We start from the raw sequence: 15,665 nt of genomic DNA on the forward strand, positions 1-15,665 counted from the left end.
TGTGGGTGTGATGTTTTGGCCTCAGCTCACGGCTCGATCAGAAATTGCCTTTGAAAAATGCCCCGCCCCCAGCACAGTCATAAATTGCACTCGCTTATCAGCAAAACGATTCCATCTCTTAAAGTGCCCAAGGACTCCTCTACATCTAAAGAGGCCATCTATCCATCCATCTATCCGGTTCTTTCCCGGGCATGTTTAAAAATGGAGGAAAGACAATTTGGCAGCCATCTTGGTAAGGGCTCCAGGGAGCTACTTTTTAGATAATGGACAAGAAAGTACATCTACTGTATGTTAAATCAGCAGTAAAATTTGACAACAATATCACATATTTCACTTCTTTCAAATCAAAATCGACAATTCTTATTTTTTTAAAGAAATATTGCAGTATTTATTATAAATTATTTAACTGTGTGCATCAATTTTGTTTAATCTGATGTGCCATCAAATGAATGTGCAATCGTAATTTTTAATCAAAATAGCTTCTCCCTCTTGCAGTGACATCTCTTCTCTTCTCTGATGCAAGTTTACCGGCGTGAGGGCAGGACAACCTGTCACTCACATGAGATCACAGCATTAGCACACCACAACCATCCAATCAACCCCCGATGGACAAAAGCAAGTACTGCTCTATTTTTTTCTTGTTTGAGAATCCATTATACTTGGATATACGTCACAATAGGGAGGAAAAGACTATCGCAACTTCAGTTTAATGCAGACTTTAACTCAAATCAAACTGGTTTTTTTTTTCAGCCTGGTCTAGTTGATGTGCTTGCTCTGGTTGACAAAATATATTGGTTCTTTTAACTGAAAGGCGAGACTTCCATTCTTGTTGCTGCCATATTGAGTGATATGATTTCACCCATTTTTCTATGAGCACTCCATCTCTGGTTTGGTACCTGCTGAACATGCACCTTGCTGGTGTAAAAGACACTTTTCATCATGGCAGCTATAACCAAAGTAGCCCATCTCACAATACAAAGGGTTACAACATTTCCTCCATGTACCTGCATCACTGAGTGCTTCATTACTCCCCAGAGCGTGGCCAGAGCAGAAGCTAAAAAGCTCTCTCTGAGTCATTTACTGATTACTGCGTTTGTGATGGATGTAGTGTGCTTTTGACAGGCCTTTTTCACACTGTGATAAAGGCGCAATGAAACAGTAGCACACGGATGGGAGGACAGTGTGGAGTTGGTGTGTTGGACGCATGAACGATGGCGGCAGGAGAGACTAAATAAGTGAAGGAAAGGAGTGTGGGGAAATGAAGTGGCTTCTTTAAATTAGTTTGGAGTGTGTTGAAGTGTGTCGGTTTGTACCACACTGAGTGGCTGCTCTTAAAGCGCTCTGAACTTAAAGCCATTTTGGATGAAAAAGTTTGAAAAATCCATCCTGGTTTGTTATTTCTAGCACACATCAGCATGAAGCAGAAATATTGAAACGGAAACATCAAAGATACTTTTTATAGGATACTTGAATCAACTGGAGAAAAAAATCATTGCAAGTGCAGCACCACCTTACGCTCAATTTCAGTGTGGTTTTAATATGGTGGCTTTGTCATTAGCCATTTCCTCTCAGATTTAAATAATCCTGAAGTTTGGGGCACACTAATTACTGTTTGTGCAATTTTATGCAATAAAAAGCAACAGTGTTGAACAAAAATACAATATTGTAAACACTTCCAAAGGATGAGGACTGCTCAAGTCGTTCTTGCGATGGAGGTTCGGGTTGAATAACTAGTTCTTCCAATGTTTCATCATCAACTCCATCTCTACTTGATATAATAAAACCGACGCCATTATTACTGTCTTTACAGTGTGTACAATACTTCGCTAAAATTCAGTTTCGTTTCCGACATGCGCTGTAGCGGTAGACCCATCACAACAGACTGGGCCATCTGGCCAATCAGAGCAGAGTAGCTCTCGGAAAGGAGGGATTTTTAGCAATTTTTTTTGCCCAGGAGTATAATATAAATATTGCATGATAGTATTTTAATGTGGGAGGAAAAATTAAAGCTTCTTTACTTTGCAGGCATTTGCTTGAAGAACTTCTGCATTAGAGTTTATAACACATAAATTCTCTCACCAAGGAAGTCAGGATGTAGGTGTAGTAAACTGACAGCATTCCCAACTCTGAGGCCTGGAGAAGAGAGAAGAGAGAGGTACATTAAACACTTTTGACAATGCTAGGCTAATTTATACAGTTACATAGTCTGAATCTGTGCACGTCATCTCCACCATTGACAAGAAAAAGGCAATATTCTCTGCTTTGTAAAACCTGTTCAGAGTTGGATGAAAGCTAACAAAAGACAGACAACATTCCCACTCTGACTGTCATTGCCATTCTATTTATCAATTCTCCACTGTCTCCAAGGAAACCAAGCAGCAAATACAATATGTCAATCAAATGTCAGGGGTGAAAACACTTTCAACAATTATTTCTATGGAAGCAGAGAGAAAACTGAGTAAAATGGACAGTTTAGAGTATAAGAAATGCATAAGAGGGAAAGAGATTGAACAGCATTGTTGTATTTCAACATGGGGGGTTGTTTGTCTTCTTGTTAAATAATGAATTAAAAACATATTGATCAAAAATAACCTGCAGTGAAAAATATCACATTTCCTAGAGCAAAAAGAACACTAAAGTAACTTGTTAATTATTATAGGTTCACAAATAATTTCTCCAAAACTGCTCTTGCAGATCTTTTCATTAACCTTGCAGCCATAATCTATAAGATCAACCCTTATGCTAAGTTCACACTGTACGATTTTCAAAGGAGTCAGTAGTCACACTACACGATTCTGGGTTAACATTCAGTTGCTGGTATGTTCACACTGCACGATGGATCGGCGACAGGAGGTTTCACACTGCATGACTTTACTAAAGAAAGAATCGCCGACAACTTCTGTCTGGTCGGCAAACTACGTTTCACAACCAAACACACGAAAGAAGTGAAAAGGAAATAACGCAAGATCATGCGTGCCTGAGACCAGAATTCTCGTGCGAGACTGAATTTGTTTTTAAAAATGATAGCCTGCAAGAAGATTTGTGATCCAAAAGTGTCTGTGCGCTGATTTGCAGTGAAAAGGAGAAAAAAAAACTGATTATGCAGGAGGAAATGGTTGGGGAGGTGAGGGGAGCAGGGAGCAAGGAGAGTTAGGGGTAAATCAATCATTTTGCAATGTACTCTGCTGCAATCAAATGTTTGTGCTTTGTTTCTGTTTGATATAATTCTAAAATATATCTATTAAAATACTGATGTTCTGGTCTATAACTCCTCCCCAAACATCCCGCTGTCCTGTTTCTTGCCCTCTCTCATTGGCTATAGGTCATCGCTGATGTAGTTTTCAGGCAGAACACATTCACATAGCAGGATTTTGAATCGCCTGACGGATCGTCCAGATATTTAGCATGCCAAATATCCAGGGCCGGATTATCCATAGACGCGATTGGACAAGTGCCCTGGGGCACCAGCCAATAGGGGGGCATCCAGGGCCGGATTATCCAATGGGCATTATGGGGCCCAAGCGAGTGGAAGATAAAAATTCCTTCTTTTTTTACATTTCCGTATAGTAGTATACTTAGTATATTTGTAATAAGTGCCTGTCTATTTGGCAAAAAGACGCCCACCACTACATATCTACAGTGGCATAGGTCGTAGGGCGTGAGGTGCTTGAAAGTAGCTTTTGACAAGTTCGACCTGAGTTCGAATCCGCCTTTTGACGAACTCGCTCTTCTCGCTTTGCCCAAGAGATATGAGATGTCAAATTTATAGCCTAACATAAAGGTCTCTAGCGTTATATTTTGCCAACAAAATAAAATCGAAGCCATGATATGGCTTTGTGCCTTTATAAAACAGCTTTAATTAAGTAGCCTAGGCATTCTGTTTGTGCTGCGTGATTTAAAGAAAAGTGTGCACTTTGCTAATGCGATCAGCATGGTTATCTGGTGTTTTTCTCCAAAATAAAAGCTCAAGGGTGAAGAAATTAGGACAAAGGTATTGTAATTTTCCTATACTATAGTGTAAAGTAAAATATACTTTTGAAATATTCATTTTCATTTATACAGTATATTTTTAGGCTATATTTACGTCATAGGAATAATTACATAAATCATTATTATATTATTATAATAATTGTTTGGCATCCTAAAACACCATTGATAATGTAATGTAGACTGAGACTATCATCAACTAAAAAGATGTTTGAGCCCTTTTTAATATCCAGCTACAAGTCAATGCTTTTTCTTTGTTCAATGTGCACAGTTCATGGTTTAAAGCCAGTTGAACATACAGAACATACAGAGATTGCTTTTTAGTTATTGGGCACTTCAGAATAGGAATGAGTCACAATGGTTGAGTAGTCACTAGTCACTTAAAAAACAGCCAATAAGTCAATATTATTATTATTATTACACTGGATGGATGACTTTACTGGTGAGATACATCTTGCAGATTTTGTTTGACATAGTAGTGAAAAGTAATTATAAAATTATTATTCACTACCGTTCAAAAGTTTAGTGTTAGTTTTTTTTTGAAAGTAAGAAAGAAAGAATACATTTCTTTGGCAAGGATCAATCAAATTGATCTAAAGGGACAGTTAAGACATTTATAATGTTACAAAAGATTTCTATTCCAAATAATTAGAATTTTCTATTGATCAAAGAATCCTGAAAAACACAACTGTCCATTCACAAATGTTTTCAACATTAGAAATAATAAGAAATATTGAGCAGGAAATCAGCATATTATAGTAGATTTGTTAGGGATCATGTGACACTGAAGACTGGAGGAATGATGCTAAAAATTCAGCTTTTGCCACCACAGGAATATTTTACATTTTAAAATACTATATTCAAAAATAAAACTTTATTTTAAATGGTAATAATATTTCACAATATAACTGTTTTTACTGTATGATTGATCAGATAAATGCAGCCTTGGTGAACACAAGAAACTTTCAAAAACATTTAAACTGACCTCAAACTTTTGAACAGTAGTGTAACATGGTGTCCTTAAGGCTGATTAATTGACTAGTCATTCAGGCAACCCAATGAACAGTTTTTCCAGTCTTTGAAAATAAGCAGTTTTTCTCATCCCTTCTTCGAAACTGTGCCCTCTACACTTTTGTTTGAACATTATTAATTGTACAGCCCCGAAGTTGTGTTCTTTCCGACCTGTGTGACATGTACAACTTATGTGGCAGAGCATAATTTGTAGGCACCTCAGATCTGCTGATGGTGGCGGAAGTACCAGGTCTTAACTTCCCAAACTCCCAGCTTTGTTCCTACATTTTAGAGCATAAATCATGCTAACACAGCACTCCTGGGCACCTGTTCTCTTGTGATTGTAATATGGTTCGAAAAAGCATTAAGGAACTTACACTCTGTCTGGTAGATATACACCCAGACTCCCTGTCTAGCTTCCCATAATGCCCATCCGCATTTCATTTGACCAGTGTTGTGTTAAAAAGAGAGAGAGGGAGAAAATGGACCAAGGGAACTGAGAGTTTTTCCAGGTTATGATAATTTTATCCTTGCGTAAAGTATTTATAATTAAAGTTTTTCCCTGTAATTGCCCATGTAATTGAATCCTGTAACTCAAGCTGGTGTGTGAGCCATGCTGTGAACATTGGCTAACAGCTCTAGCATGCTTGCCCTACACTCGCTCCTCACAAGCTGAACGAGTGCCAACTTTTCACTGCTCTGCCGCATGCTTGCTCCAAATAGATCCAAAGAGAGAGAGGAACAGAGAGACATGAAGAGGAAATATCAGTGGATGAAACAGAGACAGTGAGATATACAGAAAGGAAGAAGGAGACATGGGTTGAAAGAGGCACTGTATGGGAATCACAGTAAGGTCGACAAACAGACAAAGAAACCACTGTGAACCGCACAACCCACTGGTGTAACAGTGGTGGTGTTTGTCCCTGTGTCTCCATAGCAACAGGAAATGCCAAGGAAAGACCTGTGATGGTCATGAGACATATTAAATAAAGAACAATGGAATGAATAGGGAGGAATAACGGTGGATAACCATTGGCTATAATGTCTAAAATGTGAGAGCACAGAAGAGTCAAGATAACATGAGATAACATGAGATGAGACAAGATGATAATAAGTGAGTCAAGTAAGAGGGAAGGAAAGGGAAGAGGAAGCAGAAGGGAAAGGAAAGGAAATGGAAGGAAAAGGAAAAGAAGGGAAGGGATGGGCTGGTGGTTATTATAAGTTATGATGACATTCACAACACAAGCAATTTACCATACAATCTATTAAGTTGCGGTCAAAAAACAATACTGCAAAATCGAAGGAAACTCCTTTGTCTACAATTAGTAGTGTAGCGATGTATGAAGCACAACACACACAGACGACACTTCCAAACCAAGCAGCTTTCTTTTAGTCAAAGCGGCATGTTCACTTGTTCAGCTTGAATCCGTTGCAAAATATATTAATTTAATATTTTATATTATATTAATACAATAATATATTAGGAGCACTGTTTTTGCGTGTAAAAAGTTGAACATCTTTTAATTGGAGAGCCGCATTTTTAGCAAAACACATGTTTGTCTAGTGCATGTTTACATTTAAAAATGCTAAGTCTCTCTTTCTGCCCATTTTCTCTCCATCGATCACCTTCACTCTCTTTTCCTTGGTTCCTGCAATCAGCCTATCCTGCTGAGCCATTAATTTATCTTTCCTGAAAATAATGATTCATGTCTCACACATACGCTGCAGAGGTTTATGGGTATGTTCAATCAGTCATCTATTTCAAATTATTCAGTCATGAGGCGGCATCCATGTATGTATAATTATGTTCATTCGCTTTGAACGTTAAAATGTATTTACTACAGCTCATACGCGTCAATCTTACAAACGAGTAGCAACATTTAACTCTTACACTTAAAAGACAGCAGGGTCATGAGAATAATGCAACACTGTGAAACTAGAGGAACACTTATATAGCATCATTAAATTCTTCCATCTTTATGAGCAACTGTTAATTTTATTCTGAACTCAAGGTCATGATCTATCTCATGCAAATAGTCTTAAAAACTATTTTCAGCTCATAATAACATAATGATGGCCTTTTTACCCTTATATTTCTGCAAACTTTTTAAACCCCGGATGTATGCGGATCCAGCAATAGATTGAGAGACATACAGTGCAAAAATCTTTTTCTTAATCAGTATTTTTGTCTGGTTTTCAAGGAAAATAATATAGCCTATAAGCAAGATAAATTTACCCTTTCCAAAATAACGTGAGACATGGTGGCATTGGCGTCCACTATGATGGTGGCAGTCTTGTCATCGCGGATCTCCTTGAGAAGGGGGGTGGGATCCTGGCTCTCATCCAGCATGCGAACAGACAGGGTTTCCTTGGAGATGAGAAACTGTCGCAGTAACACCTCCAGGTTTAATAGGCCTGTTGAAAAGGGGCACACACAAAACACTTCAGCGTCCTGACTTATGTCACTTTCTCTCAAAACAAGAAATATGTCCTCCCTCTCTTTTCACAGCAATTACGATACCACGTGATCAAGCACTTTAAGGTAAAATTTTCTGTGCATGAATATATTGCTATTATATTTGTCTGACAAAATCTGCTAAATTATCTGCCCAAATATTTCTTAATTGAATTCAACAACAAAGCTTTTTTTTTGCTGTATTATATGTCCGCAACTCATTTAATTAGCAAAATCATAATCATTCAAGTGTTTAATCTCAGTTCCTTAGGCAATTATGAGGCCCAGGGGAAAACAGGACTTGCGAATTGCACAACACTGTATCACAACAGAACGTGACATCGGTTTATTATGATCTGACTTGTTAAATTTGAAAGGCTTCAGATGCTGACTTCACATAACTTAGCTGATGCCATTGCTCAAAGCTGTCATCTTCATTTCCTGCCGAGTTACTCAGCGTATATTTGATTATCCATAAGCTTTCCGTTTCTGTCGTTTGCTTGCTGCACATCACATGCAATTTCACATTTAGTGCACTACATTAAACACTGCGCTACAGCATTGCTAGCTAACACATGCCCTGGCTTCACCGATCAAGCTGGACAAGAACTTGTGAGAACAGCAAAACACACACTATTTAAGTTTTTAATATAACTCTGCTAACTTTCTGTTTGGCTTTATGTACTTTGATTTAGGGAGGATTGGCTAACTGGGCAAAATGTGAGGATACATGGAAAGTAAATGGGAAGATGTTGGGTTAAGTTCGTACAGTGTGTAAGGTGTTAAAGAGAAGGTTCTAGCATTGGCAAGAGAAACGCACAAAGCAGCTTCCCACACAGAGACCGTGATAAAGACTTAGCCTCAATTCATTCTGAGCAGCCAGTCATTTATTCAGCTATCACTTTCTCTGGGATTTTGGGAAGCGAAGTTCCTTTATCCTTAAAACACACACATCATTGACATATGCTACAGCTGATACACACATGCGTAAAAGCTCTAGGGAGCCCAAATTAAACATAGCAGAAGACTATTTGCACAGGTAAATAAGAGATGTACACACACATGCACAAGAGGCAAGATTTGACTACGGTACAACGTGTAAACACTTTGATGAAAATCTGAGGTGATGTCACCTGTTTTGCAAACTTTCGCAAGACTTAAAAGCCAGCATGGAACAGAAAGCTTCTAGAACAAGAAAAAATATAGGGCGGGACTTGATTTTGTCCGTTGGGAATTGTCCGTTGATATTGCTGTGATCTCATGTGAGTGACAATTTGTCCTGGCCTTGCACCGAAAAACATGATTTTGAGGGCACATGAATTAAAAAAACAACAACAAAAAACATGATGTGCACAGATGGATTGTTTGTAATAAATACTGTAATATTCCATAAAAAATAAGAACAGACCATTTTGATTTCATGGTGACATTAACTGCCACCATCCCTGCTGAAAACTGGTCTTCGGGAACTCGTCAGCAAGCTAAACCAGCTGAACATAGCTTGGCCAGTCTGGAAGACCGGCAAGACCAGCAAACCAGCTTAGGATGGTTTTTGTTTCTTTAACCACACACCTGCTCTCTTGTTGGTACTATATATATATTTTTGGTTTTAAAGTTGCGATAAAATGGAAGTAGCGACATCTTTTCTTCCATATTGCGACATTCGTCACATCTGAGTAAACCGATTATCGAAAAAGAAAGTTAGATGGGGACTTAGTTCTATAAATCAGTCTTTGATTTGATTTTGTGATGTGGGCTTTGCACTCAAAAATTAATTTATTGAAACAAATTCTGAAAATCAATGAAAAAGAGATCAATAAATGGATTTCAAAAATAGATGGAAAATAAACAGTGAATTTGAATTTCATGCTGACTTTCAAAAACTCTCTTACAGCGCCTTTTCGTTCTTTCTTTGATATGGGCTGTCAGTACAGACTAGCATTACAATATTTAGAGTCAAGCTTTATTTTGTTGCTGTCTGGTCATCTGGTTGTTTTTTTCAAAATAAGCAAGTTGAAGAGTTCAGTAAACCTTTTATATCAGCTCCTGCTAAAAAGAGTTTCAGTCAGATCTCATCCAGCCCGAGGCCAGACAACCATTCATGCCCTCTTTTCTTCTCATTAGACAGAAAAAAGGGAAAGTTGAAGGGGTGTGAGCAGAAAAAAAAGCTTTTGTCTTCCTCCTTTAACAACGCATGTCAGAATCCCATTACACTCCTTATCACATTAAATTAATGTCTTCCAGCACAAAGGAGAGAACTTCAGAAATAAACACAGCCAGACAAAAGAGAGTTTCCAATGTCCTGCTTCATATCAAGTGCCCTATCTAGAAAGGCGATCCTTTCTCTACGACTTCCATCACTGTGACTTTTCATTTCAGGGGCTAAAAGAAGTGTTTTTGTTTGATTTTGCAGTACCATCCTTATTTTATCTGCACATTTAACATAATCTTCTTGAAGAGGCAGGAGGATTAGATCATCCCACTTCACCCACTTTTCGGTTCTCATCTCTCTGTGGGACGTAGTTTTAATCATCTTTAATTACAGATCACTTCAAAGCAGTGAGAAGAATGTCAGACAAACAAGTAGTACAATATTTCTGTTCCAAGAGGAGAGGCGCAGCAAATCTGACAGGTGGGAAACCTCTTTGAAGTGTGTATATTTGATTCTCTGTGTTCAATCTGGGCACCAAAGCTCTGTTCCTTTCAATTAAATCCAAGAGCTCCTTTAGTTCAAGGGGACAAACTTGAAAGAGATTGTAGCGCTCACCTGGCTGACCCCATTGAGAATAATTTGGGTAATACCTGACGAAGACAGAGTCTGGTTGATCTTCTGGGGCTCCTGACTGGATAGTACAGGTCGGTAGTACAGGTAATTTTGTTCACTAATGAGACCTTAATGCACCTCACTACTCGGTGCGGCCAGATGAAACCTAGTGCCTCACCAAAGGAGGTTTATACTGTAGAATAGTGAATGAGCTATCATAAGATATCAGTAAGCATTTCCGTTCATCTCAAGGGGAAACAATATCGGTTAGCATTTCTATTCATTTCAGCAGTAAAATGAAATTGTTCAGCTTTTCCATTCATCTCAAATGGAAAAAAACCCACTATTAATTAACATTAACATTCATTTAAATGATAAAAGATATCGATTGCTTTTCATTCATCTCACTGGCAAAAGTGATCTCTTTGTATTTCTATTAATTTCAGTGGTAAAAGCTATATTGGTTAGCGTTTCCATTCATGTCAATGGCAAAAGTTATCGTATAAGTAATTATGGATCCAGTCACCTGAGCCATAAGCAAATGGCACCATGATAACTCTGATTGGCTGATGGTGCGACTAGAACCATAAAAACAGTTAGCTGTGACATCCTACTTTTACACGGCTACTCTTGAATGTCCACTAATGAAGAATGCTGATTTAGTCTTCAAAATGGTGCAGGCATTGGTGCAGTTAAGACTCTTTCATACCAAAAGTGATAGCTATGAAGAACCATATAAGAGTCCACACCAGCGGAAGATATCGTTCTGTTTATTAAAAGCGTGTGCTTGTCTGCCACTTTAAATGCTCAAGCTCATTACAGCAGGATGGATTCTGATTCTGAGTCTGTCAATGTTTTTATCATTCATCAGCTGGATACAATCTTTCTGAAAGTGATTCCAACAATATTGTTTCTCTGTTCTGTTATTGTTATAGTTGTGGTGTGAACTCTGCTATTATTTAATATTGAGAACGATTTTTAGAACTATTTATATGCAAATTGATCCAGACATGTTCCCCCTTTCTTTTCTGTTGCCTCTCCATTGTCCTGTCAAATTAAGGCAAACATCCCCCAATATTAGCAAATTACATTTGCATTTATGCATTTGGCAGACTGGCATTTATCAGTACAGTTAAAAAGTAGAAATTTAAAAGTTATACTATTGAACTAATAGCTAAAGCACAGCATAATTAGAACACAGGCGCTAGTCATATCAAAATGAAAATATATCTTATATATAAAATGTACACACAGTATATAAAAAATCTAGACAATCACAATTGGTTGTTTATAGATAAAACCATATGCAATGGCCTCCTGGCTATCAGTGCTGTATAGGTTAGTCGAACGAATAACTGTCCTTGTACCGTGTCAACTCAGCAGGCCAGGTCTGTGAAGTATTCATGAGTGGGCCATGCTCTATTAAGCTGTCAGTGTGATAAGTGATTAATGAGAGCTGTACATCCTGTGAGACTGAACGCGAGAGAAAAAGAAACAGTAAAGGAAAACGACAAGCAAACAGAGACGCAGGTTAACAGGGTTATTATGCTGGCAGCACAAGGAGTCATCATCCGCTTCTTATAGAAATGTTTTGAAAGGCAGTCGCTACGGCCCGTGGCATTTTCTCTCAACCCTTCGGCTCGTACACCCACTTCGCAACCCTGTAATGTTTGTCAGCTAAAGCAGAAGTGACTATTACCCACAATGGGCCCTAGACCTGCCACTGTGCGGAGCAGCTATTCAATGGTGCATGCATATTTGTTCCAGACAATAGCACGAATATGCTCCTCAAGTGTTTTATTGACACAAACATTTTCATATTGCAAGCATTACTGATATCAGCTAATCTACCGTGAAATTTTTCTCAAATGGTAATTAGCTTATAATATTTTGCATACTGATTTCATGAACGATTTACTTTATGTGGGAATGGGGATCTTTAAGAATGTAAATTGCATTTATGCATTCTCTTGTGTATTATACGAATGAAAATGAAACGTGGAAGTGATATTGTAATAAAGGAAATGATTTGCACGAGTCAATTAAATGTTCGTTCAAACCTAGAATAACTACAAAAATAACCATAAAATGAAAACATTTAATTCTAAAGGCTTGTTCACACCAAGAGAAGTAACTATAGCCAGTGTTATGGAAAGTTACTTTTAAAAGTAGTGCATTACAATATTGCGTTACTCCCTAAAAAAGTAACTAATTACATTACTTTGCTACTTTTTATTGAAAGTAATGCGTGAAGTTACTTTCGAGTTACTTTTCCTCATCTGTGCTGGGCTGTTTGTTTGTTTTTATAACAACATAAAAGTTTTATTTTTGGCAAAGGTAAAGGCCCTTTTACACCAAAAGTGAACGCCTGTACAGTAGAGGGCACAGCTCAAACAAACAGGCCTTTCAGTTGTGCTGCCATTCGGGAATACAGAAGAATAGGACGCAGGACAAGAAGTAAATGAGTAAATGTATGCTCACATTTAGTTTAGAATTACAAAACCCGTCATGTTCACATATAGCACACACATAGCACACACAACGCCTCTGCACTTACTCACGATTTCTCTCAACATGGGGACAGGAGAGCTGTCAGTCAATACATGGGAAAACAAATTAACTTGCTTTACTTGCTTTTGTTGTAAATTAAAAAGTAATGCGTTACTTTTGTAGGGTATGGACCAATCACACACACACTAATTATTCATTATGGTTTCTGAAACTCCAAAACAAACAGCCCAAATGAACGAACACAAGGGCAGAAACAGTGTCATGTTACAGTGCTGATAAGGAGATTTTACGACCTCCGAGGAATGTGGCCACGTGCACAAGAGAGAGACAATGGAAGACAGAAACCCTCTTTAAAACAGACTTTGCTGCATTAATCATAGACTAACTGATCTATAAATGAACATACCTAAAACTGTGAAAGAAACAATGTAAACGGTTTACTGTCTCGTGTACTATTATGTATATATTATGGTATGTACCTTGGTATACAACCAACTAACAATCAATGTAACCTCACCTGTATCATGCCTCCTACCTAATTAATCCTCATTAAATGACTCACACTTTGATGTACATCACCTTCTTCTAGAATGCAGTGTGGATGTGTTATAGCTATCTGAGCATTAATGAATGTATAACCACGCTTAGGACAAATACTCGTAAATCAACTAAGAGCCACTTTCCCTCTCAGACATGTCACCTTTCTTATTGGTCGAGTTCAACCCTTAGGGGTGGATCTTTTCCAGGCTTTATTCCAGGCTCTCTTAGTTCTTTCATCCAGCCGCAACACTGTTTCTGGTGATAGTGGGGAACCCCCTCCACGGGGGCCCCAGGGCCCAGCAGGCCTCGATCCAACCAGATATGGGATCATGCAGGAGAGAGAAGACTCTCTCACAAAGAACCAAGGAAATCTCAGGAGTTTTGGAACAAAGACTCCAACCAACAACGACTCCAATCACCCACTCTTCCGACTTCCTCACTTCTTCTGGGTGCTTGGCGTGGCCTCAACAGGGCCCCAGGCCTTGACCAAACCAGCCATGTGTTCCTGGAGAAAGAGAACTCTCAACCAACTTCCACTTGACACTGCCGGAACCATCAACGACTTCAATTTTCAATAACTTCAAGGATCGTTCCCACTACAAATGCAAGTATTCAATTCGATGAAATGTGAAAATGAAATTCTTATGGTTCTTCTCATAGTCCCTCTTCCGGTTTCCAATTTCATCCTATCACTAACCTATTTCTGTATATATGTGTGTTTAGTTTATTTATGTTTATGATTTAGTTAATAAAACTTATGCACTTTATGCATTTGGTTCTGATTTGCTTGCAATATGAAGTCCCTTTACGGTTTTTGATCTTGCTACATGCTCAAAACGCTTTACATGCTAATAAATAATTATTCTTCTGTGGCCAGGGAAGATACCCTTTTCTTAGAATAAATTAATAATCAAAAGAGTTCATTGGACGAACTGGTTAATTGATTGTAATATTAATTTAGCCATGTCAAGTTAATCCAATTAACTGACCCAAATATTATTAATTAATCATAACAAGTTATTATTGATTATCAATATTTCATATAGCTAAGTTCCTTACACTTTACAAGTTACTTAAAAAAGTAATCTGATTACATAACTCGTTACTTTAAAACGTTACCCCCAACACTGACTATAGTAATAATAATACACTATAATGATAATTAGGCCTACCACCAATGACGTTATTATTAGTGTGCACTGCAGTTATGTCTTCTGCCGCTTAAAAGTTGTGTAGATTCTGATTGTTTGTTAATGTTTTTTATTGTTCATCAGCAGGAAAAAAAAAATGTTTTGAAAGTGATTCCAACAATACTGTAATGGTTAAAGTTGTGGTATAGACTTTGCTATTCTCATAGAGTTAAAACGATTATTATTATCGTCCTTGATGTGCACTGTCCTTAACTCAAGTGATCCATACCACAAGTATAACGATTACGGCACAGCAATTTCACAGCCATTTTTCTAGCTGATTAATAATAAAATCATTGGAAGCCAATCAAATTCTATTCGACTTTAAAGCATGTGTTGCAACTATATTAACAGAGTGCTTAAAATAAACAATGCTATCGGTGTAAGTGTTAATATGGTTATCATTATAGTTACCATTACAGTTATCGTTCTTTGTGTAAACAGACCTTAAAGCTAGGGTAGGAAATGTTTTTCATAAACATTTTTTGTTAACCTGGTTAAAATTGATAGCAAACAATAATAGGTGTGGTTATAAATAGTGGTCTAAATATATAAAACAAAATTGTATATATCTTCTATGGACCTTCATCCAATCATTGCATTCTGTGTATGGGAAAAGTGTGTATGTCAACAATGTAAATGCAAGTATAACTTATTCATAAAAAAAAGAAAAGAAATTGTAATATACAACTGCACTGACTGACAGACATGAAATATCATTTAATTTAGGCTGTCTGGAAGCTTGCTAAGTTTAGAATTGCTCTAAGGGATTTCTTATGGGAGACAAAAGCACCCTAGTACAGTTTTATGAAAGTTTTCTGTCACAAAGTATTTTAAGTTTTGCCTGTCGCTGTTGTGAATCTCCTTTATTTTCCAACAGAAATCTTCAGGGAGCGCATGCACTCATTATTAGCTGAAAAACAATGTTATTTTGTTTTTCCCATTTCCAATTCATCTCTGTGTAGAAAGCTGCGCTTGTACTCCAAAGGTACAAAGGGAAAAACATTTGAGGAATAGTGTTGGCATGAGTGTGAAATGGTTAACTTTAGAGTCTACCACAAGCCAAACTTTCCATGTTACTTGCAATGCTGTCTGCTTTTAGCATTTTCTGGTAGAATGAGCAAAACATTGGGTTCCTTTTAGGACTGAGATAATAACATCAGATTTAGCAATTGTAGATAGGATCACAATGGCATACAAATCATTC

General features: G+C 37.6%; 1 protein-coding gene across 3 annotated transcripts in view; it reads right to left on the reverse strand.

Moving 5' to 3' along the window:
* Positions 1–15,665, reverse strand: part of grik4 (glutamate receptor, ionotropic, kainate 4) — a 454,446-nt gene that overhangs the window by 109,540 nt on the left and 329,241 nt on the right. For all 3 annotated transcript variants that reach the window (XM_077208503.1, XM_077208502.1, XM_077208504.1), the window contains 2 exons: positions 7,235–7,413; positions 2,080–2,133 (listed from right to left, as the gene is read on the reverse strand). In XM_077208503.1, coding sequence (XP_077064618.1) covers positions 2,080–2,133; positions 7,235–7,413 — 233 coding nt within the window. The remainder of the gene's footprint in view (positions 1–2,079; positions 2,134–7,234; positions 7,414–15,665) is intronic.

Source organism: Siphateles boraxobius, unplaced genomic scaffold (genome assembly GCF_051911475.1).
Source record: "Siphateles boraxobius isolate OS27281-9 unplaced genomic scaffold, OSU_SipBor_1 6, whole genome shotgun sequence".
Classification (NCBI taxonomy): Eukaryota; Metazoa; Chordata; class Actinopteri; order Cypriniformes; family Leuciscidae; genus Siphateles; species Siphateles boraxobius.